Source organism: Xenopus tropicalis, chromosome 5 (assembly GCF_000004195.4).
Source record: "Xenopus tropicalis strain Nigerian chromosome 5, UCB_Xtro_10.0, whole genome shotgun sequence".
Lineage (NCBI taxonomy): Eukaryota > Metazoa > Chordata > Amphibia > Anura > Pipidae > Xenopus > Xenopus tropicalis.
Genome location: NC_030681.2, coordinates 80183125 through 80208652, shown reverse-complemented (window position 1 = coordinate 80208652; position 25528 = coordinate 80183125). Strand labels below are relative to the sequence as shown.

At 44.5% G+C, this 25528-nt stretch overlaps 1 protein-coding gene across 2 annotated transcripts in view; it reads right to left on the bottom strand.

The window, feature by feature from the left end:
• The window catches only part of hace1 (HECT domain and ankyrin repeat containing E3 ubiquitin protein ligase 1), a 63672-nt gene extending 47552 nt beyond the window's left edge, over positions 1 to 16120 (bottom strand). The window contains exons 1-8 of one of the 2 annotated variants that reach the window (XM_012963123.3): positions 15822 to 16120; positions 13702 to 13756; positions 10797 to 10886; positions 6043 to 6147; positions 4376 to 4451; positions 2959 to 3090; positions 2534 to 2616; positions 825 to 921 (exon numbers count right to left, since the gene is read on the bottom strand). In XM_012963123.3, the coding sequence (XP_012818577.2) occupies positions 825 to 921; positions 2534 to 2616; positions 2959 to 3090; positions 4376 to 4451; positions 6043 to 6147; positions 10797 to 10886; positions 13702 to 13756; positions 15822 to 16101 (918 nt within the window). In that variant the 5' untranslated portion in view covers positions 16102 to 16120. 2 annotated transcript variants of the gene reach the window in all.
• Positions 16121 to 25528: the final 9408 nt, after the last annotated feature.

Genomic DNA, 25528 nt, shown 5'->3' with positions numbered 1-25528 from the left:
ATGTACTTCCAGCTTCTACAGGCATGCAGGCAACAGAGGTGAAACAGCAAAATAGTAAATATACACTGCTTCTTTAATTAAGCTTCATTTTTGCATATTTACATTATTATTTAAAGTGCATAATGAGATACTGGATAATCCGCTACTAAAATTTACCAATCTTCATCTGCTGTTTCTACAGAGTCAAGAGAGATTACTTTTGTTAGTGACAGAGATAGTGTACTCTTTGGTAGAGAGCTAAATACGCCCTCAGCCCACTTCCCTTAGGACAGGGCCCCAACAACAAGAATCCAAATTACGTTTCCTTGCAGTTAAAGTCCTCCCACCATAGTGTTTATAAGTTATTTTAATTTGTTTAGTTACCTGTTCCTTTCTACTTAAGGCCGATGACACATGAGGAGATTAGATGCCAGTAGGAAAGCATCTGAGGAGATCAGTCACCACTGCTACAGGAGATTAATCGCAGGGCAACTTATCTCTTTTTGTGTCATCGGTTTAAGGCTGATCCCATGATGTCCTATGAAAAGATTTAGTCACCCATGATGAGAGGAAAACGCCATCTCTGTGGCTTTCCAAAGGTAGAGAGAGAAAAAAAATAAGATCTTCTGTGCAGAAAAGCCAAAAAGTTTTGTCATTTATTTATATTGCACCCTGTGGTGGGTGAGGTTTAGTGTTTCAACACTGTTATTACAAACCTTCATAAATATTCCCTGTATAGCAACTGGCTTTTATTTTGTTTTATTAAAAAACAACAATAATATAAATCTAACTTCCCATTTAAAGTACACAGTTTTCTCTTTAAAGTAATCTTGTATTTTCCTTACCTGCACACAGAGATCCAGAGGTGTGACACCATTCTTATCTGGCAAGTACTTCGCACCACGCAGTAAAAGAATCTGTGCTGTATCCCTTTGGCCATGGCTATGTAAAACATGCATATTTCTATTATATTTTGTCGCATTGCTAAATTCCATTTTCCTACAGCTATAAACTGATGTCATACTACTGCCCCTCACCACCACAAGCCTTTCTGCTGCTGGCAAAGTACACGCTCTACAGGACTGAGAAGACACAGCAGTTTGGGCCAATCAAATTGTATTTTTAAGGGATGCACCAAATCCATTATTTCTTTATTAAGACGAATACCAAATTCTAAACCCAATTTAGTATATTAAAATTGATCAAAACTCCCCCAAATCTGCATTATTAGAAAAATAAATTGTCCTTGTAAAATGACCTTCAGTTTTTCAGTTCTTTAAAATCACATGACCCTGGGCTGGGATTTGGTTCTGCTGAGAATCAGGGAACTGGCTATATCCTGCAGAAGGTGCTTAAATGTAGTAGAATCTCAAACTAAATCCTAGATTCAGTGCATCCTTAGTATTTAGAGAGGTGTTAAGTTGGTGGATATCTCTAGTACTGTTACAGTTGGTTAACTGGCTGATTACAAGCGGGTAAGAATTTTTTGTATGAAAGTTAACTCATTCGCATGTTGCTAAATGTTGCTGTTTGCAAACAGCCCTATAGCATATCTGACTTTTTACTAATGAGCCTTAACCCCGATGACACACAAAGTGTTTTGCTAGTGCCAGTTGGCTGAAAGCACCAGTATATTATGGGCCTTAAGATCTCATATGCAAGTCCATAAATTAAAATAAAACCAAAGAGCTTGTCATTAAACTGACCAGTTAAGCTGCCAAATCTGACCACATGGTTTATAATGTACAGGGACCTTTTGCACCTGTTTAAAATGCAAGGTGACCAATAGGTGGCCTTGTGACCTGGTCAATAGAACGCAAAAAAAAAAAATACAGCTTGTCCATCGAGTCTGATAAATTCTGAATTACTGATAGATGAAAGTTTTGTACCATTATCAATTTAGACACTGTGAGCTTATAAACAAGCATATATGTATGATGTATGATGAACGTATGTATGATGAACGGACCTTCAGAGTCACCAAGTAAATGGATAGTAGTACATAATAAAGGCGTTACTAAGCAACAAGGCTAATATTTAAAGGCCAAAGAAAGACTAATATACCCATGTGTATTAAACTGAAACATTTTTTTCCCAGGTTTTTTTTTTTTATAACTAATTGTATCACCCTGGGATTCTTTCTATGTAAGTGCTTGTATCTTATACAGTCACACTTCTAGACTTGCATATGTGCAGTAGCATAAATATTTCTGTCTTTACTGTACTGCACATACAGAAGTCTACTCCAGATAAGGGATCCGACGGGTAAGACGGCAGCACTTACAAAGCCAGACTGCTGTGCATTTCTTCCCAAAGAGAAATATTAGTGTGGGGGAAAAAAGTAAACGAAATACATTAGCTGGTGCCTAATAAATTGGCAAGGAAAGTGCCTTTCCTTGTTCTTTTACACAGTCCACTGTTTCAATTAAGTAACTGAAGTTTACACACATTTGTCAAATAAATGTATATGAAAATCATGCTTTCATAATAATAGGAACTAATTAGAAAGGCAGACAAACAATCAAAAGATAAAGCAATTTTACCTAAAACTTACCTGCAAGCAAAGTACAGAGGAGTAGCTCCAGATACATTTGGTCTGTTTATATCTGCCCCGCTGTCCAACAAGCACAACACAGTCTAGATGAATAAGAAAAACCACTAAGATTATTTGAAAATGATGGCAAAATTTAAGGTTTGATTTTCCTATCGGCTTGAGGAGCACATCTCGCAGCTCATTGAAGCAGTTCTCAAACCGACAGCTAATATACCCGTCGCTGTAGTTTAACCCTCAGGCCAAACAATCGAATTAGCATGATATCGCCCACCTTAAGTGAGCATTTCGGGAGAAGATTCAAATGGTTTGGCGACCTCGGCAAATGACCAGATCTTAGCGTGTATGGCCATCAGTAACACACATTAACATTGCAGAAAGCAATTCAGGGCACCAGACTATGCAAAAAGACAAGTGATGAAACTTACTGTTTTGTGTCCATTCTGGCATGCCACGTGAAGTGCAGTCTGCCCCATAGCATCTTCCACATCCACATTAGTGACATGTTGTACAAGGTCATGAAGTAGTTCAGTTCGGCCATTCACAGCAAGCCAGTGAATCTATGCAGAATACATATATTTCAAAATATTTGCTTTACAGAAAGCCAGAGATTAGGAGGAATATGAAAATGGTTACAAAAGCTTACAATCTAGGTTCAAATGTAGTGCATTGTTTTATCAGCACCAGTCAAGTAAACCATTTTGATCAGTTGTTATGTGTTGCTGGGCAAAGCAAACCACATCTTTGTTAATTGTGTTTTTTTTTTTTTGTTAAAAAAAAGTCAATAAATGAAGGAGTAATGAGGCTCAATGCTGAAATGTAAGCCTGTAAACACCAGAGGGCAATAGAGAGCAACATAATCAACCACAATGGTTTCAAATGACTTGGAGGGCACAGCAGGATACACACAAAAGATGAGCATTACCAATGTCATAGTTCTCGTTCTATTACAACATTTGCTTTTATCCTTGTGTTTGAGCTCAGTTATGTCAGCACTCAACAGCAAGAAATGTTCTATATATAAAAAAAGAAGGAACGCAGGATGTTTTTTAATTCCTGTAGTAAATTTGGAATAACGAAAAGCAGATAATTGCACTCTCTCATTCACATGTATTTTACATTAATTTTAAACTTCAAAATCCACAGTTCAGGCCCTAATAAATATGTATGTATGTATAGGAAATAACATTAATTTTTTTTGTGTGTGTGTTTCATAGAGAATTATAAGAATTACTGTAATATATAATTGGACATAGGCAAACAAAGAGTGTTTTTTGACCTCTCTTACATCGGCAATGCTTTTCTCAGGAAATTAAACTTAATTGGTTACAAGCCTGACCCCCTAACTGGTTTCAAATAAATTATGACTCATATTTAAAATTCCTATTGTCTATTAACACTAAAAAGTTCTAATCCTAATCTGCATGGAGAATTACTAGTATATTGGATATTTATGCTATTTTAATGCTCTATAAGTAGACAACATAATCATACAATAGTTAATGTGATTTTCATTGTGTTTCATTGTTTTCATGTATATCTATGGCAGAAATATTCTTGCAGGTCTATTTGGAATTATTTTTCTTAATAACACCACATATTTAGCATATATAAACATATGTTCATTCACACATGCAAACTTCATATTTTTATTCAACTGTTTACATATACTAAAAATTAAAAAAAAAAAATATCTAAATGCTATTGCAACGAAAGGTAATATAAGTCATAAGAAACAGCCAAGCATGATTTTGCAAATTTAGTTTCACAAAGTGAAGAAACATTGTATACAGTTACTATACAAAGCTCTTAACTAATATTATAATCAAGAATTGATAAACTTACAGCTGTGAGTCCCTCATTATTACAAATGTTGACATCAGCATTGTATTCTAACAATTTACTCATGCACTTCTTCTGCCTAGAAGCAAACATACAATTTGATTAAATATGCACAATATTTGTAAGTATTTATGTACAAGAGAATATGTACAAGTATGTTACACAAACTACCAAGTTTTCTTAGCTCAAGAACCTTTGTCAAATAAAAACTAAAACGTGCAAGAGTAACTGAACAGAGCTGGAAAGGCCAAAGGCAAACAGGCAGATAATTATGTGTCTTAATATTGTATGGCTTAGGATCATGGCACACAGGGTGTGTAATATGCTGAAGGTGAAATACCCAATACGCTTTCTTTAATGAAAAGCAATGCTGATGTGGCCTGTTCTCTATAATTTTCTTTGGTTATGTTATAGGAACTTACAGGTAGCCCCCTTACAAGTGAGCACACAGACCTCTGATCATTTTTAGTGTGCCAACCTAACACGCATCAAACACACTTTCTATGACATTAATTGAAAATTGCTAGTAGTGCTAGTAGCTGATCAAGAGATATCCATCTATGTAAGTGACGGAAAGTAGTTGGGTGCTTTTTACTAGATGAAAAGCTACGAGCACCTACGCTTTAAAAATCTGACTGTTGTGCCTAAACCTGGAACCAATTGCATTGGGCTGGATGCAGGCATGTAACAAGCAGTTTTGCAATGAATTCCATTTCATGTGCCAGCACCTGTGCCGATGCAATGGCTCTGGGTGCAGTCACAACAATAAGTTTTTAGAAACATTTATGTTTATCCACAGGCTGTGAATCCGCCCTGTGTGGCATCAGCCTAAACGAAAAAAAATCTTCACTGTAGGAGTGCCAATATGTATGTAAATATGTTAAGGTCCCCATACACAGGCCGATTCTAGCTGCTGATATCGGTCCCTTAGACCGATTCGGCAGCTAACCGGCCCGTGTATGGGCACTACCAACGGGCCTGCCCGACCGATATCTGACCTGAAATCAGCCAGATATCGATTGGGCAGGTTAAAAAATCTAGTCGGATCGGGGACCAAATCGGCTCATTGATGCGGTCCCCGGACCGACTTTGCCTATACCGGTCGTAATAATTCCCCTGGGGGCCAAACGATCGAATTAGCCTGGTTTCTCCCAATATCGCCCACCCGTATATGTATGGGCACCTTTAGGCACCCCCAGTGACTTCCTCGATGGAAAAAAATGCACAGAGGAATTAAGTGGCATAGGATGAAACTGACAGTTTGCTACTTCAGCAGCTGTGTAAAGACACCAACACTGATAGCAAACATACAACAATAGGAAAAAGCAAATACAGGACTTCAGTCTTGAAGAAAGCATGTTTTAATGTACTGATCAAAATAAATCTACAGTTTAATCTTTTTTAGGTGTTACTGCTACATTAATACATCTCTAATCCTTCAGCAAACATATAGCACATCAATTCAAATATTCATATCGCTGTGAGATTACATATTATTTGTGGATCTGTTAACTTGTATTTTTAAATAATGATAAAAAAAAATAGTCTTCTGCTTTAATATTGATTAAGCACCGAAAATCTCAACAAGTACTTCTGAACAGAGCTAAAACCAAATGAACAGTTCTAAAAAGCATCCTTTAGAAAGTACTTTAAGCTTTCACATTCCTTACCCATTTCGAGCCGCTAAGTGAAGAGGCGTACATCCAGAAATATCCTGGTAGTTGGGATCAGCTCCTCTTTTTAAAAGCAAAACCAGGCATTCCACTGACCCACAACTGTAAAATCCATTAAAAAAAGTAGAACATTAAATAGCTGATTCAGAAATGCTTTTAAGTGAACAATGCAGAGCAGGAAACAGATATTTTTCTTATTTACCATGAACCTGTTAAAGGCAACGGTTACTGAAGTCCACCCTTCAGCCCTATATATTTTCTGTTGAACTCAAAATGAATTGACAAAGATCAATGCACCAGAGGGCCCCCCTTTAGACTAGATCAACCAGTGGCTCATGAGCAATATGTTGCTCTCCAACCTGTTGGATGTTGCTCCCAGTGGCCTCAAAGCAGGTGCTTATTTTTGAATTTCTGGTTAGGAGGCAAGCTTTGATTGCATAAAAACCCCAGAGTATGTGCCAAACAGAGCCTTCTGTAGGCTTCCAGACAACATAGGGGCTATCAAATAGCCAATTATAGCTCTCATTGGCACCTCCAGGAACTTTTTTCATGCTTGTGCATGCCTCTCCAAAACTTTCCATTTAAATGTGTCACCGGTATAAAAGTTGGGGTTCCCTGGACTAGATAATAACAATAATTTCATTTGAAGCAGTGTAGGTGGTATTTCATGGTGAGCGCAGTGAGGTTGCGGAATGCCCTTCCGAGTGATGTTGTGATGGCAAATTCTGCTAATGCCTTTATTAAGAGTGGCTTGGATTATTTCTTGAACAAGCATAATATCCAAGGCTATTGTGTTACTTAAAGCTGCAGTTAGTATATATAGTCTATATATGCGAGTGTATAGATGGGTCGGTAAGAGTGGGTCTGTGTTTAAAGAATCAGATATAAAAATTATTTATTGGTAATAAATATGAAAATCAAATTACAACAATAAATTGTTATGAACATCTGAAGTTATGATGAGTAGAAAAACAATCAGGCTCCTGAAAATAGAGGATTTATTACAAGTCCAAAATAAGTGGTATTGCCAGACGACATCTGCTTACTGGTAGCTTACTGATCCTTGCACACTGTAAAAACAGCCTCCATGAACAGTACGTGGCCAGGGATCAGCCAAATCTGATCAGTAGCCCAGTGGTGAAATGACTGAATCAGCCACTCTACTTTTACTCTAATGTGCATGCTTACATTTCAGTCAGCGCTAGGGATGTCTAAAGAAGGTATGTAAAATGGCAGTGCAGCACTCTGTTCCTTTTCCTTAGCTGGTGCAGTTTATTCTGAAAACAACGAGGCTGTATACTGGTTATTTAATGATCATGATTAAAACAATAGGCAGAAATTATGTTTGGCACAAGCCCTATTAACTGAACTCATAATGAATAACAGGATGTACTGACCCTTTAAACAAGAGTTCTGTGCAATTTCCCATTTAGCCTAATTCTTAGGACTGGGCAAACTAAATATGAGCCCTTATTTTCATTGCTGGACCAGAGACATGAAAACAGAGACTTTTAATGCTCATAAATCAGTTGACATATAGGATAATTTTGTACAAATCATAGAGCAATTTTGGTGCATTTAAACTGCTACCTCTAGGAACTGTGATGTTGTAAAAAGTTTGTAATTATCTGAATAGTATTAGAAACTCAAAATACTGACACTAGTCATGGGATTTGGCTTGCTACTTAAAGGAAAAAGAAAGGTAAAGTCACTTGGGGGTGCCAAAATGTTAGGCACCCCCAAGTGACTTTAACCGCCTACCTTTTACCCCGGGCTGGTGCCGCTGTCAGGAGATAACAGCACCAGCCCGGGGTACCTGCCGGCGCTTCCTCCTTCCGGCTTCGCTGCGCGCGCATGCGCAGTAGAGTGAAAAGCCGAACTTAAACATTTAAGTCGGCTTTTTCGCTCTACTGTGCATGCCCGGCCACCGGCAGTTTAGGAAGTGGAAGGCGGAAGGAGGAAGTGCTGCGCTCCAGGTGCCCCGGGCTGGTGCTATTTTCTCCGAACAGGGGCACCAGCCCGGGTACAAGGTAAACGGTTAAAGTCACTTGGGGTGCTTAACATTTTGGCACCCCCAAGTGACTTTGCCTTTCCTTCCCCTTTAAAGCCTTTCCTTAAGGACAAGGAAAGGCTATAAAAGATATTACATTATAATACAGGCATATCTGTAATGTGCAGCACTGTACAATCTGTGGGATGTCAATTAATTCAGCTGTGTAAACCCCATAGTTCAGAAAAGACTGGCGACTACTTTAAAAAAAAAAATACCCAAAGTGCATCTCTCCTGCACCAAGACTAAGACCGGGTGCTTGCGCAGTAGCTCGTGTATAACATTGGCACATGCGCATTACCCATGATCGGGAGCGAGCATCTGTCTCCATGAACAGCAGCTCTAAGGTGAGCAGGCCGAGAGAAGTTCACAGATGCGCAGTAGATATGCGGCGGCCATCTTAATGATGTCATGGGAGATACTCCAGAGCTGTCTAAAGGTGGCCATACACGCACCGATATTATCGTACGAAACCTCGTTTCGTACGATAATCGGTGCGTGTATGGCATGTCGGCGAGTCGACCGATATCGCAGGAAGCTGCCGATATCGGACGACTCGCCGATCGGACAAGTTTGAAAATTTTGATCGGGCGCCATAGAAGGCGCCTGACCAAAATTCTCCCTTCAGAGCTGAATCGGCAGAAGGAGGTAGAAATCCTATTGTTTCTACCTCCTTACCTGCCGATTCAGCCCTGAATGGTGTGTGGCGGATCTTACGATGTTTCGTGCGACCGATGGTCGTACGAAACATCGTCGGATCGCCACGTGTATGGCCACCTTAAGGGTAACTATTAAAATGTTTCTGTGGGCAAAAAATAGTTTTTATATTATATATAATAGTTTTTTAAGCAAAAAAAAATAATTCACATATAATATTGGCTCTTATCCCTGCGATTCTTGCTGCCAAAGGTTTTGATGGTGTTTTGTCCCTGATGATGATCCTGCACTGCCTCTATTGACCATCGAATATAACCTACACTCTTCTTTAGTTAGTGCAGATGGGTAGCTCTCCTTGATGCTACAGCTAGCTTCTGAGCTGCAGTGATGTCATTAGCTAACCAAAGCCTTTGTTTTCAGCCCTGAGTAGCAGGTTTTCACCTGCAGCCACTGTCATGCATATTCCTGTAAAGTGACTCTTCTCAATTTTTCCAGCTACAAGTGCAGAGCAGTGTCAGATCCTAACAACTGTTGTCTGCTTGCTTGTTGCTGACTGTTGCTTCACAACATGCACGCATAATTTTGCCAGAAGTACTTTGGTAGAAGGTCAGATAACGCTGCATACATTTTTACTGCACATCCTGTAAAAGAAAACTAGAATGACAGGCATAGGTGGCCTACTCTCCTAAGTTATCTATTAGGGATGCACCAAATCCAGGAGTCTGTTCAGGATTGGGCCTTTTTCAGCAGGATTTGGATGACTCCATGCCACTGCCCGAACCAAATCAGAATCCTTGAAATTATGTGACTTTTAATCATGTAAACACAGAAGTTGAACATTTTTCACCATGCACAAAGCTCTTTAAACCTTCTTTGTCCTAAATTGCGTATGCAAATTAGGATTTAGATTCAATTCAGTTAGTCCAAAGGCTGAACAGACAGTTATTGTATAAGGCGACCAAAATCACTTGGTTCCAGTCAGATGGGCCTGGAAAGAAAACGTATCTAACGAATACGAATATGGTAAGCTTCCTTGGTGGAAGCTTACCATATTGGCACCCCTGTAAATTTGCATTCCTTTGAACAAAAAATATTGCAAATGTGGCTCAACTGTGTTTACAACAGTACTCTTATGTAATCATATACATGGTACCAATACTCTGAGTATTGGCTATGAGAATATCTTGAGGATTTTTCTGCTGCTAAACTGGACCAGACTAAATATGTGGAGTTAAACACAAAAAGAAAAATTAAATGACATGTCATCCCAAAAAAAAAAATTATTCTTGCCAAAAGAAAACAATTCTTAGCGAAATACATTCATTATAAATTTGTAATGGTTTTTAAGTAACTTGTATATATTATTGCTTTCAAAAGCAGTGTTGTCTATTCTCTGCCCTGGTGACTGGCTTTTGAAACAATGTAACACAAGCCAGCATATTGACAGACTTGTCTTAAGAAACTGGCTTTTGCAACATTGATTAAACAGTCATAACCAGGAGCTTTCAATAGCAATTACATTTAAAAATAACCTTTAAAGTGCTAAAAATGTTTAATACATTCATATTGGAAAGTTGCTTAGAATTATGTTTTGTTTTATTATGCAAAAAATTGCTCTAAGATTTAACACCCATCAGTCATGCTGAAGCATACATATAGGATCCAAAATTATTTAATTTTCTCTTGAAGGCAGTGGCCACGGTAAAAATGTTACGACCAATTCCAAATTATCTTAAAATAGAAACTATCTACATGAAATACAAGACACTTGTACTCCCTGTGTGTAATTGTGTATATTGTAAGATTGTACAGCGCTGCGTATTCTTGTAGTGCTTTATAAATAAAGTTATACATGCATACATACAACTGAATCTTGCCCCCAATCAATGGCATAGTGGTTAACCAGCCTACTGCATAATAATCTGAAAAGCACCAACAGTTAACTTTTAAAGGGTGGGGCCCTAACAAACACAGCATTATAAAGCTGCTTTCTATAGAGTATGTTTAAACTGTAGTCACTGAAATAAGAAAATAAAAATCTTACTTGGCAGCAATATGAAGTAAGCTTCTTTTAACTCTTCCAAAGGCATAGTTGACATCAAACTTTGAATTTGAAAGTAATTCCAAAACAGACCTTGGAAAAAGAAATGTAAAAATGTTCCTTATTTTTGAATAAAACTTTTTGTTTCTGCAAAAATAACATTTTTAATACACAAGATGCCACTAAGGAAAATATAAAATACAGAAATTAAACTTGGAGTTGTAATGAGATTTAGAGGAAAAGACAGTTACATAACACCTACCCATGGGTTGAAAGCTTACAGACCCATACAATGTAAACTGTATTGCCAAAGGCTGCAAACAGTATTTATAAAAATTATAGATATATAGCATTGCACTCAAAAGAACCTATAAGAAAAATCAAAAAGACTTTAATCAGGGACTATTTAGTGGGGATTTAAATAAAGTATTTTGATTATATATATATTTAGTTGACCTTCTGATCCCTCATTTATTCATAACAATAAATCCAATCCGCGACGCCTGTTTTCTATTTTCTATTTTCAATACCCTTCTGCGTCCCTCACAGACCCCATTACCTCACCCTATGCACTCTCCCCAGGACTTTGCTGATTTCTTCATGAACAAAGTGGAGTCCATCCGCAATCAGATTCCCCCCTCTACTAATATGAACCAGCTCCTCCTTCCTCAGCCCCCCTCTGCATGTCTTAACTCTTTTGGTCCCGTAACTGTCTCCGAAGTCTCCCACCTTCTTTTGTCGGCTCCGCTCACCACTTGCTCTCTTGACTCTATGCCTTCCTCTCTGCTTAAACACTGCATTCCTGAACTTACTCCGGCTCTTACTCACATCTTTAACTCTTCTCTGACCTCTGGACGCTTCCCCTCTTCCTTCAAACAGGCCTGTGTCAAGCCCATCCTAAAAAAGGCCCTGCTCGACCAGTCCTGTCTCTCTAACTACCGCCCTGTCTCACTTCTACTGCTCGCCTCCAAAATCTTAGAGCGTATTGTCTTCTCCCGTATCACTAACTTTCTTAATGCCCATAATCTATTAGACCCTCTGCAATCTGGTTTTCGGCCTGCGCACTCTACTGAAACAGCCCTGTGCAGAGTTACAAACGATCTTCAGGTAGCCAAAGCCAAAGGTCACTTTTCCATACTAATCGTCCTAGATCTATTGGCTGCGTTTGATACGGTTGACCACTCCCTCCTGATGCAAATTCTGCATTCGATTGGTCTCCGTAGTCAGGCTGCATCCTGGATCTCTTCTTATCTCTCTAACCGTTCATTCACTGTCTCCTATGCTAATAAAACCTCATCTCCAGTTCCTCTAAATGTGGGGGTACCTCAAGGCTCTGTACTTGGGCCATTGTTGTTCTCCCTCTACACGCTGTCTTTGGGAGATCTTATCCGTTCATTTGGCTTCAAATATCATCTGTATGCTGATGATATCCAAATTTATCTGTCGACCCCTTCATTAACAGTTGAAACTGAGACTCAAATCTCTAACTGGATGAACCAACGCCACCTCAAACTCAACCTAACAAAAACTGAACTAATGATCTTTCCGCCTAAGCCTGGTCCTATCCCCCCCCTTTTCTATCTCTATTGATGGCACCCTCATCAACCCCGTCGATTCGGCGCGTTGTTTGGGGGTGATCTTTGACTCCAGTCTCTCCTTTTCAATACCACTGTCAAAACCTGTCACTTTTTCTTACGCAATATTGCCAAAATTCGTTCCTTTCTTTCTACTGCAACAGCTAAGCTGCTCATGCATGCTCTCATCCTGTCACGACTGGACTACTGCAACCTGCTATTAACCGGCCTCCCTAACTCCCATCTTTCCCCCTTACAGTCTATATTAAACACTGCTGCCAGAATTCTCCTCCTCTCATCCAGGAGAGTTCAGGCCCTTCCCCTGCTAAAGGCCTTATCGTGGCTTCCTATTAAACAAAGAATATCTTACAAACTTCTTCTCCTAACCTTCAAAGCCCTCCATTCCTCTGCTCCTCACTACATCTCGTCCCTTGTGTCTCCGTATGTTCCCGGCCGACTCCTTCGTTCCTCGCAGAGCAATCGTTTGGTTGCGCCCCCCACTACTACTGCGGTTTCCCGCCTTAAACCTTTCTGCCCCTTACATTTGGAATGCCCTCCCTGATTTCCTCCGGAGAGAATCCTCCCCCAGTCTTTTTAAAACTAAGGTTAAAGACTACCTTTTGGAGCACTCGCCCAGCACCTAATCTGGGAACTGGCACTTATATTGTAGTGTCACCCACTGTGACCTACAGCACTTATATTTGCCTATTTGTGTCTGTTAGTTACCCTCCCATATAGATTGTAAGCTCTACGGGGCAGGGACCTCCTTCCTCTTGTGTCCTCGACTCTTAACTTATTGCTGCTGTATTTATTGTTATACTTTGTATTTATCTATTATCTTATTAACACCCTGTTTGTATTAATGTATTCTACTGTACAGCGCTGCGTACATAAGTAGCGCTTTATAAATAAAGATATACATACATAATGGCTTTAAGACTAAAGCCGGCCATACATGCACCGATAATATCGTACGAAACCTCGTTTTGTACGATATTCAGTGCGGGAATGGCAAGTCGGCGAGTCGACCGATATCGCAGGAACCTGCTGATATCGGTCGACTTGCCAATCGGGCCAGTTAAAAGATTTTGATCGGGCGCCATAGAAGGCGCCTGACCAAAATCTGCCTTCAGCGCTGAATCGGCAGAAGGAGGTAGAAATCCTATTGTTTCTACCTCCTTATCTGCCGTTTCAGCCCTGAACGGTTTGTGGCCACCTTTACTGGCTGATTTTTTGGAACACAAAATAGGTCCTCTTTTATGCAGACATAGCTGTAACGTGGGAATCTATTTTATGACAATATAACTTTTTCTATAAACCCTAAAAATACATACCTATGTTGATCAGCCATTACCATCGGCATTAACGTGTAAACAGCAGTTTCATTATCTGTGAAAATTAGAAAAATATCACAGTTTACATTTGGCCAGTTTTAAGATATGTAACCAGTGGAAAATAATTTTCTCAAACTGTTATTTGATTTAAATATTCCTTCAGAAAAAAAAGGTTCCTACTTCTTTATGTAATAGAAGACTTATCTTTAGACTTTTGGTTCACAAAAATTGGCCCTATCCAATGCACAAAAGATTCAAGATTCAGATCAGATTTAAGTGGGGCGGGGCGATATACCGTTTAATACCGAATACCGGTGTTTTTTTAAAAAACTATATTTATTTTTCAGATACCGCAATACCGCAATGTCCGGGTACTCACCCGTGCGGCCAGGTGCGCGCCGTCAAAGCGCACGTACATGTCAAAGCGTACATGTGAAAGCATGCACGTCCGCGACGTGCTGACAGCGCCGGTTCTGCGCCTGCGTGGGGGGTATTTAAAGCTATCAAACGCCTCCTCCTGTGCTATGTTGTCTGCGGCCTTGCCTGGGGAAACTAAGCCTGCCTGATTTACCTTACGACTTTCTGTTGCCGATCCTTCGCTTGCCTGACTCTGATTTTCAATACTGCAGTAATTATTCTCTAATTTATTAGGAAATGGGGTTAACACCTTATCATGCATGGAAAAAAAAATACCGTCAAATACCGTGACACCGATATAATTTTGAAAAATACCGTGATATAAATTTTTGGTCATACCGCCCAGCTCTAGATTTAAGCATTACATAGTATTGCAGAACTAATCAGCACCAATTTTTGACAAAACATGTAGCTTGGAATTTTAAAAAATATTGAGCTTTAATCTGCCATGGACTTTTCCCCAAAATCACATGACCATCAGACTATGCCATTCCATAGTATTGAATGACTACTCAGCTGTGGCAAAGGGCAAAACCTGTACCTAGGGTTTTTAAAGGTGCTGAGCTTCAGTCTGCCCATCAGAGTACCGCAAAATAACACACCTTTCCATCTCACACAATGAGAGAACTACAGGGCATTGTGCAAAAGGAGGTCAAACAAGTGGATCTTTCTATGATATGCCCACAATGAACTGGGCGATATTGGGCTGAACCAATTGTTTGACCCTCGTGCCTAAAGATCTGACCACAATGATAGAAAAAAAAGGCCATCAGAGAAGGTGGCATCAAGAAGGCATGATCACCATGATGGGATCTATAAACCTGGCCAATGAAAATATGGCCAATTTTCAGCCATATATATTGGTCAGGTAAGCCCTTCGGAGACCTATATACACAAGGCAATATGGTGCCAATTTGTTCCACATTGCAAATATTTTGTAAGGCACCGTGATAATTGCCATGCAGACTTAATATTATACAGAGGATAAATATCATAACATTATAATCTGAGGCTTTCATCCGTAATTCAATGTTTTTATTTAGTAAAGTATATTCCACATGTCCACAAACATATCTGTTTGAGCAATTGTCTGTCACTTTCTTCCTGACTGGATTTCTTAGCACTGGTTTAGAAATGAATATTTTTATATCTCTTCTTTTAAAAGAAATCTCCACCCAAAAACAAAAGAAAATGCATTTCTAGGCATACTTCCCAATATGCACCAATTAAAACTTTTCAATAATTTTAACATTTGTAATTGCTATTGCAAGCAGTGTCCTTCCAACTGCTTATCTCCTCTGCACTAACAGCTTTGATTCCTGAAAAGATGTAGACTGCAGACCTGGCTCTGCTACACTGATTCAAGAGTCAGAACAGAGCCAAAAGGGATATATACAAATGTTGCTGTGTTCTGTTGCAATGACATTTACACATAGCTGTAAGACCAACGAAAAATGGCAATTAATGTACAATGAAAGGTTGTTTAAAATGACATTTGCGCTGAGATCATCTTTGACGCATTAGTTTTCTTTCCACAGAAGAATGTTGCCATATAAACAACATGATATCATTACATTTCAATACAGGCACTTTTAACCTCCAGCTCTACCACACCCAGTAAAACAAAAGCATTGTTTAGTGCACGCAGCATTAATATCTGTGCCTATCCCTCATATCCACTTTTCCCAATATTTCCACATCACCTTCAGGCAGCTCCACGGTGCGAGCTCTGCGCAGAGAGCGAGTGAGGCGATTGAGTTGCTCCATTGCTCTCTCCATCCTAGGCAGGCCAGGATATTGGGAGAGGCCCCCAGGCCCGGGCCTAGGGCGACAAGATTTAGGAGCGACAAACAGGCGCCTGTTCTTTATTTGCAACGGGCAGCGGCGCATAAAATGGTTAAATAATATCTTGCCCGCCAGCCCCCCAACCCGGTAGCGGCTACTTCCTAGCCTCTGAAGGGACCTTCGTGACGTCACGGTCATGTGGTAATACCATGTGACCGCTCCAATGCGCATGCCCCATTATTGCGCGGTACATTCGAACACGAAGACGTGCTAATGGCTTCTCCTGGCAGACAGCGATCAGTGAGTGGGGGTATAACTGTGCCTCTGATTTTCTGGGGGGTATCACTGTGCCTTTGATTTTCTGGGGGGTATCACTGTGCCTCTGATTTTCTGGGGGGTATCACTGTGCCTTTGATTTTCTGGGGGGTATCACTGTGCCTCTGATTTTCTGGGGGGGGGGTATCACTGTGCCTCTGATTTTCTGGGGGGTATCACTGTGCCTTTGATTTTCTGGGGGGTATCACTGTGCCTCTGATTTTCTGGGGGGGGGGTATCACTGTGCCTCTGATTTTCTGGGGGGGTATCACTGTGCCTCTGATTTTCTAGGGGGGTATCACTGTGCCTCTGATTTTCTGGGGGGGGTATCACTGTGCCTCTGATTTTCTAGGGGGGTATCACTGTGCCTCTGATTTTCTGGGGGGGGTATCACTGTGCCTCTGATTTTCTAGGGGGGTATCACTGTGCCTCTGATTTTCTGGGGGGGGGTATCACTGTGCCTCTGATTTTCTGGGGGGGGATCACTGTGCCTCTGATTTTCTAGGGGGTTATCACTGTGCCTCTGATTTTCTGGGGGGGGATCACTGTGCCTCTGATTTTCTAGGGGGGTATCACTGTGCCTCTGATTTTCTGGGGGGGGTATCACTGTGCCTCTGATTTTCTGGGGGGGGTATCACTGTGCCTCTGATTTTCTGGGGGGGAGATCACTGTGCCTCTGATTTTCTGGGGGGTATCACTGTGCCTCTGATTTTCTGGGGGGGGATCACTGTGCCTCTGATTTTCTAGGGGGTATCACTGTGCCTCTGATTTTCTGGGGGGGGAGATCACTGTGCCTCTGATTTTCTGGGGGGGTATCACTGTGCCTCTGATTTTCTGGGGGGGTATCACTGTGCCTCTGATTTTCTGGGGGGGATCACTGTGCCTCTGATTTTCTAGGGGGGTATCACTGTGCCTCTGATTTTCTGGGGGGGGAGATCACTGTGCCTCTGATTTTCTGGGGGGGTATCACTGTGCCTCTGATTTTCTGGGGGGGGGGTATCACTGTGCCTCTGATTTTCTAGGGGGGTATCACTGTGCCTCTGATTTTCTGGGGGGGTATCACTCTGCCTTTGATTTTCTGGGGGGGTATCACTGTGCCTCTGATTTTCTGGGGGGGGTATCACTGTGCCTCTGATTTTCTAGGGGGGTATCACTGTGCCTCTGATTTTCTGGGGGGTATCACTGTGCCTCTGATTTTCTGGGGGGGTATCACTGTGCCTCTGATTTTCTGGGGGGGGTATCACTCTGCCTTTGATTTTCTGGGGGGTATCACTGTGCCTCTGATTTTCTTTGGCCTATGGGGTGGGGGTATAACTGTGCCTCTGATTTTCTAGGGGGGTATCACTGTGCCTCTGATTTTCTACGGGGGTATCACTGTGCCTCTGATTTTCTGGGGGGGGTATCACTGTGCCTCTGATTTTCTGGGGGGGGTATCACTGTGCCTCTGATTTTCTGGGGGGGGAGATCACTGTGCCTCTGATTTTCTGGGGGGGTATCACTGTGCCTCTGATTTTCTGGGGGGGGTATCACTGTGCCTCTGATTTTCTAGGGGGGTATCACTGTGCCTCTGATTTTCTAGGGGGGTATCACTGTGCCTCTGATTTTCTGGGGGGGGGGTATCACTGTGCCTCTGATTTTCTAGGGGGGTATCACTGTGCCTCTGATTTTCTGGGGGGGGGTATCACTGTGCCTCTGATTTTCTGGGGGGGGATCACTGTGCCTCTGATTTTCTAGGGGGTATCACTGTGCCTCTGATTTTCTGGGGGGGGATCACTGTGCCTCTGATTTTCTAGGGGGGTATCACTGTGCCTCTGATTTTCTGGGGGGGGTATCACTGTGCCTCTGATTTTCTGGGGGGGTATCACTGTGCCTCTGATTTTCTGGGGGGGAGATCACTGTGCCTCTGATTTTCTGGGGGGGTATCACTGTGCCTCTGATTTTCTGGGGGGGGGGGATCACTGTGCCTCTGATTTTCTAGGGGGGTATCACTGTGCCTCTGATTTTCTGGGGGGGTATCACTGTGCCTCTGATTTTCTGGGGGGGGTATCACTGTGCCTCTGATTTTCTAGGGGGGTATCACTGTGCCTCTGATTTTCTGGGGGGGGTATCACTCTGCCTTTGATTTTCTGGGGGGGTATCACTGTGGCCTCTGATTTTCTGGGGGGGGGTATCACTGTGCCTCTGATTTTCTAGGGGGTATCACTGTGCCTCTGATTTTCTGGGGGGGTATCACTGTGCCTCTGATTTTCTGGGGGGGGTATCACTGTGCCTCTGATTTCTGGGGGGGTATCACTCTGCCTTTGATTTTCTGGGGGGTATAACTGTGCCTCTGATTTTCTAGGGGGGTATCACTGTGCCTCTGATTTTCTACGGGGGTATCACTGTGCCTCTGATTTTCTGGGGGGGGTATCACTGTGCCTCTGATTTTCTGGGGGGGGGTATCACTGTGCCTCTGATTTTCTGGGGGGGGAGATCACTGTGCCTCTGATTTTCTGGGGGGGTATCACTGTGCCTCTGATTTTCTGGGGGGGGATCACTGTGCCTCTGATTTTCTGGGGGGGGTATCACTGTGCCTCTGATTTTCTGGGGGGGGATCACTGTGCCTCTGATTTTCTGAGGGGGGTATCACTGTGCCTCTGATTTTCTAGGGGGGTATCACTGTGCCTCTGATTTTCTGGGGGGGTATCACTGTGCCTCTGATTTTCTAGGGGGGTATCACTGTGCCTCTGATTTTCTGGGGGGGTATCACTGTGCCTCTGATTTTCTGGGGGGGGTATCACTCTGCCTTTGATTTTCTGGGGGGGTATCACTGTGCCTCTGATTTTCTTTGGCCTATGGGGTGGGGGTATAACTGTGCCTCTGATTTTCTAGGGGGGTATCACTGTGCCTCTGATTTTCTACGGGGGTATCACTGTGCCTCTGATTTTCTGGGGGGGGTATCACTGTGCCTCTGATTTTCTAGGGGGGTATCACTGTGCCTCTGATTTTCTAGGGGGGTATCACTGTGCCTCTGATTTTCTGGGGGGGATCACCGTGCCTTTGATTTTCTGGGGGGGTATCACTGTGCCTCTGATTTTCTGGGGGGGGGTATCACTGTGCCTCTGATTTTCTGGGGGGGGTATCACTGTGCCTCTGATTTTCTGGGGGGGGGGATCACTGTGCCTCTGATTTTCTGGGGGGGGTATCACTGTGCCTCTGATTTTCTAGGGGGGTATCACTGTGCCTCTGATTTTCTAGGGGGGTATCACTGTGCCTCTGATTTTCTGGGGGGGATCACCGTGCCTCTGATTTTCTAGGGGGGTATCACTGTGCCTCAGATTTTCTGGGGGGGTATCACTGTGCCTCTGATTTTCTAGGGGGGTATCACTGTGCCTCTGATTTTCTAGGGGGGTATCACTGTGCCTCTGATTTTCTAGGGGGGTATCACTGTGCCTCTGATTTTCTGGGGGGGGATCACTGTGCCTCTGATTTTCTGGGGGGGTATCACTGTGCCTCTGATTTTCTGGGGGGGTATCACTCTGCCTTTGATTTTCTGGGGGGGTATCACTGTGCCTCTGATTTTCTTTGGCCTATGGGGTGGGGGTATCACTGTGCCTCTGATTTTCTGGGGGGGTATCACTGTGCCTCTGATTTTCTACGGGGGTATCACTGTGCCTCTGATTTTCTGGGGGGGGTATCACTGTGCCTCTGATTTTCTAGGGGGGTATCACTGTGCCTCTGATTTCTGGGGGGGGTATCACTGTGCCTCTGATTTTCTAGGGGGGTATCACTGTGCCTCTGATTTTCTGGGGGGGGGTATCACTGTGCCTCTGATTTTCTGGGGGGGGATCACTGTGCCTCTGATTTTCTAGGGGGTTATCACTGTGCCTCTGATTTTCTGGGGGGGGATCACTGTGCCTCTGATTTTCTAGGGGGGTATCACTGTGCCTCTGATTTTCTGGGGGGGGTATCACTGTGCCTCTGATTTTCTGGGGGGGGAGATCACTGTGCCTCTGATTTTCTGGGGGGGTATCACTGTGCCTCTGATTTTCTGGGGGGGGATCACTGTGCCTCTGATTTTCTAGGGGGGTATCACTGTGCCTCTGATTTTCTGGGGGGGGAGATCACTGTGCCTCTGATTTTCTGGGGGGGTATCACTGTGCCTCTGATTTTCTGGGGGGGTATCACTGTGCCTCTGATTTTCTGGGGGGGGATCACTGTGCCTCTGATTTTCTAGGGGGGTATCACTGTGCCTCTGATTTTCTGGGGGGGGAGATCACTGTGCCTCTGATTTTCTGGGGGGGTATCACTGTGCCTCTGATTTTCTGGGGGGGTATCACTGTGCCTCTGATTTTCTAGGGGGGTATCACTGTGCCTCTGATTTTCTGGGGGGGGAGATCACTGTGCCTCTGATTTTCTGGGGGGGGTATCACTCTGCCTTTGATTTTCTGGGGGGTATCACTGTGCCTCTGATTTTCTTTGGCCTATGGGGTGGGGGTATAACTGTGCCTCTGATTTTCTAGGGGGGTATCACTGTGCCTCTGATTTTCTACGGGGGTATCACTGTGCCTCTGATTTTCTGGGGGGGGTATCACTGTGCCTCTGATTTTCTGGGGGGGGGTATCACTGTGCCTCTGATTTTCTGGGGGGGGAGATCACTGTGCCTCTGATTTTCTGGGGGGGGTATCACTGTGCCTCTGATTTTCTGGGGGGGGGGATCACTGTGCCTCTGATTTTCTGGGGGGGGTATCACTGTGCCTCTGATTTTCTGGGGGGGGATCACTGTGCCTCTGATTTTCTGGGGGGGTATCACTGTGCCTCTGATTTTCTAGGGGGGTATCACTGTGCCTCTGATTTTCTGGGGGGGTATCACTGTGCCTCTGATTTTCTAGGGGGGTATCACTGTGCCTCTGATTTTCTGGGGGGGTATCACTGTGCCTCTGATTTTCTGGGGGGGGTATCACTCTGCCTTTGATTTTCTGGGGGGGTATCACTGTGCCTCTGATTTTCTTTGGCCTATGGGGTGGGGGTATAACTGTGCCTCTGATTTTCTAGGGGGGTATCACTGTGCCTCTGATTTTCTACGGGGGTATCACTGTGCCTCTGATTTTCTGGGGGGGGTATCACTGTGCCTCTGATTTTCTAGGGGGGTATCACTGTGCCTCTGATTTTCTAGGGGGGTATCACTGTGCCTCTGATTTTCTGGGGGGGATCACCGTGCCTTTGATTTTCTGGGGGGGTATCACTGTGCCTCTGATTTTCTGGGGGGGGGTATCACTGTGCCTCTGATTTTCTGGGGGGGGGGTATCACTGTGCCTCTGATTTTCTGGGGGGGGGGATCACTGTGCCTCTGATTTTCTGGGGGGGGTATCACTGTGCCTCTGATTTTCTAGGGGGGTATCACTGTGCCTCTGATTTTCTAGGGGGGTATCACTGTGCCTCTGATTTTCTGGGGGGGATCACCGTGCCTCTGATTTTCTAGGGGGGTATCACTGTGCCTCAGATTTTCTGGGGGGTATCACTGTGCCTCTGATTTTCTAGGGGGGTATCACTGTGCCTCTGATTTTCTAGGGGGGTATCACTGTGCCTCTGATTTTCTAGGGGGGTATCACTGTGCCTCTGATTTTCTGGGGGGGGATCACTGTGCCTCTGATTTTCTGGGGGGGGTATCACTGTGCCTCTGATTTTCTGGGGGGGGTATCACTCTGCCTTTGATTTTCTGGGGGGGTATCACTGTGCCTCTGATTTTCTTTGGCCTATGGGGTGGGGGTATCACTGTGCCTCTGATTTTCTGGGGGGGTATCACTGTGCCTCTGATTTTCTACGGGGTATCACTGTGCCTCTGATTTTCTGGGGGGGTATCACTGTGCCTCTGATTTTCTAGGGGGGTATCACTGTGCCTCTGATTTTCTGGGGGGGGTATCACTGTGCCTCTGATTTTCTAGGGGGGTATCACTGTGCCTCTGATTTTCTGGGGGGGGGTATCACTGTGCCTCTGATTTTCTGGGGGGGGATCACTGTGCCTCTGATTTTCTAGGGGGTTATCACTGTGCCTCTGATTTTCTGGGGGGGGATCACTGTGCCTCTGATTTTCTAGGGGGGTATCACTGTGCCTCTGATTTTCTGGGGGGGGTATCACTGTGCCTCTGATTTTCTGGGGGGGGAGATCACTGTGCCTCTGATTTTCTGGGGGGGTATCACTGTGCCTCTGATTTTCTGGGGGGGGATCACTGTGCCTCTGATTTTCTAGGGGGGTATCACTGTGCCTCTGATTTTCTGGGGGGGGAGATCACTGTGCCTCTGATTTTCTGGGGGGGTATCACTGTGCCTCTGATTTTCTGGGGGGGTATCACTGTGCCTCTGATTTTCTGGGGGGGGATCACTGTGCCTCTGATTTTCTAGGGGGGTATCACTGTGCCTCTGATTTTCTGGGGGGGGAGATCACTGTGCCTCTGATTTTCTGGGGGGGTATCACTGTGCCTCTGATTTTCTGGGGGGGTATCACTGTGCCTCTGATTTTCTAGGGGGTATCACTGTGCCTCTGATTTTCTGGGGGGGGAGATCACTGTGCCTCTGATTTTCTGGGGGGGTATCACTGTGCCTCTGATTTTCTGGGGGGGTATCACTGTGCCTCTGATTTTCTGGGGGGGGATCACTGTGCCTCTGATTTTCTAGGGGGGTATCACTGTGCCTCTGATTTTCTGGGGGGGAGATCACTGTGCCTCTGATTTTCTGGGGGGTATCACTGTGCCTCTGATTTTCTGGGGGGGGGTATCACTGTGCCTCTGATTTTCTAGGGGGGTATCACTGTGCCTCTGATTTTCTGGGGGGGTATCACTCTGCCTTTGATTTTCTGGGGGGTATCACTGTGCCTCTGATTTTCTGGGGGGGGGTATCACTGTGCCTCTGATTTTCTAGGGGGGTATCACTGTGCCTCTGATTTTCTGGGGGGGTATCACTGTGCCTCTGATTTTCTGGGGGGGTATCACTGTGCCTCTGATTTTCTGGGGGGGTATCACTCTGCCTTTGATTTTCTGGGGGGGTATCACTGTGCCTCTGATTTTCTTTGGCCTATGGGGTGGGGGTATAACTGTGCCTCTGATTTTCTAGGGGGGTATCACTGTGCCTCTGATTTTCTACGGGGGTATCACTGTGCCTCTGATTTTCTGGGGGGGGTATCACTGTGCCTCTGATTTTCTGGGGGGGGGTATCACTGTGCCTCTGATTTTCTGGGGGGGGAGATCACTGTGCCTCTGATTTTCTGGGGGGGGTATCACTGTGCCTCTGATTTTCTGGGGGGGGTATCACTGTGCCTCTGATTTTCTAGGGGGGTATCACTGTGCCTCTGATTTTCTGGGGGGGATCACTGTGCCTCTGATTTTCTAGGGGGGTATCACTGTGCCTCTGATTTTCTGGGGGGGTATCACTGTGCCTCTGATTTTCTAGGGGGGTATCACTGTGCCTCTGATTTTCTGGGGGGGGGATCACTGTGCCTCTGATTTTCTAGGGGGGTATCACTGTGCCTCTGATTTTCTGGGGGGGGTATCACTGTGCCTCTGATTTTCTAGGGGGGTATCACTGTGCCTCTGATTTTCTGGGGGGGGGGTATCACTGTGCCTCTGATTTTCTGGGGGGGGATCACTGTGCCTCTGATTTTCTAGGGGGGTATCACTGTGCCTCTGATTTTCTGGGGGGGGATCACTGTGCCTCTGATTTTCTAGGGGGTATCACTGTGCCTCTGATTTTCTGGGGGGGGGTATCACTGTGCCTCTGATTTTCTGGGGGGGTATCACTGTGCCTCTGATTTTCTGGGGGGGGAGATCACTGTGCCTCTGATTTTCTGGGGGGGTATCACTGTGCCTCTGATTTTCTGGGGGGGGGGATCACTGTGCCTCTGATTTTCTAGGGGGGTATCACTGTGCCTCTGATTTTCTGGGGGGTATCACTGTGCCTCTGATTTTCTGGGGGGGGTATCACTGTGCCTCTGATTTTCTAGGGGGGTATCACTGTGCCTCTGATTTTCTGGGGGGGGTATCACTCTGCCTTTGATTTTCTGGGGGGGTATCACTGTGCCTCTGATTTTCTGGGGGGGTATCACTGTGCCTCTGATTTTCTAGGGGGGTATCACTGTGCCTCTGATTTTCTGGGGGGGTATCACTGTGCCTCTGATTTTCTGGGGGGGGTATCACTCTGCCTTTGATTTTCTGGGGGGTATCACTGTGCCTCTGATTTTCTTTGGCCTATGGGGTGGGGGTATAACTGTGCCTCTGATTTTCTAGGGGGTATCACTGTGCCTCTGATTTTCTAGGGGGGTATCACTGTGCCTCTGATTTTCTACGGGGGTATCACTGTGCCTCTGATTTTCTGGGGGGGTATCACTGTGCCTCTGATTTTCTGGGGGGGGTATCACTGTGCCTCTGATTTTCTGGGGGGGGAGATCACTGTGCCTCTGATTTTCTGGGGGGGGGATCACTGTGCCTCTGATTTTCTGGGGGGGGATCACTGTGCCTCTGATTTTCTTTGGCCTATGGGGTGGGGGTATAACTGTGCCTCTGATTTTCTAGGGGGGTATCACTGTGCCTCTGATTTTCTACGGGGGTATCACTGTGCCTCTGATTTTCTGGGGGGGGTATCACTGTGCCTCTGATTTTCTGGGGGGGGTATCACTGTGCCTCTGATTTTCTGGGGGGGGAGATCACTGTGCCTCTGATTTTCTGGGGGGGGTATCACTGTGCCTCTGATTTTCTGGGGGGGGATCACTGTGCCTCTGATTTTCTGGGGGGGGTATCACTGTGCCTCTGATTTTCTGGGGGGGATCACTGTGCCTCTGATTTTCTGGGGGGGGTATCACTGTGCCTCTGATTTTCTAGGGGGGTATCACTGTGCCTCTGATTTTCTGGGGGGGTATCACTGTGCCTCTGATTTTCTAGGGGGGTATCACTGTGCCTCTGATTTTCTGGGGGGGTATCACTGTGCCTCTGATTTTCTGGGGGGTATCACTGTGCCTCTGATTTTCTGGGGGGGGGATCACTGTGCCTCTGATTTTCTGGGGGGGTATCACTGTGCCTCTTATTTTCTTTGGCCTATGGGGTGGGGGTATCACTGTGCCTCTGATTTTCTCTGGAGGGTATCACTGTGCCTCTGATTTTCTTTTGGCCTATGGGGTGGGGGGATCACTGTGCCTGTGATTGGCTGGGGGGGGTATCACTGTGCCTCGGATTTTCTTTGGCCTATGGGGGGGTATCACTGTGCCTCGGATTTTTTTTGGCCTATGGGGGGGGTATCACTGTGCCTCAGATTTTTTTTGGCCTATGGGGGGGTATCACTGTGC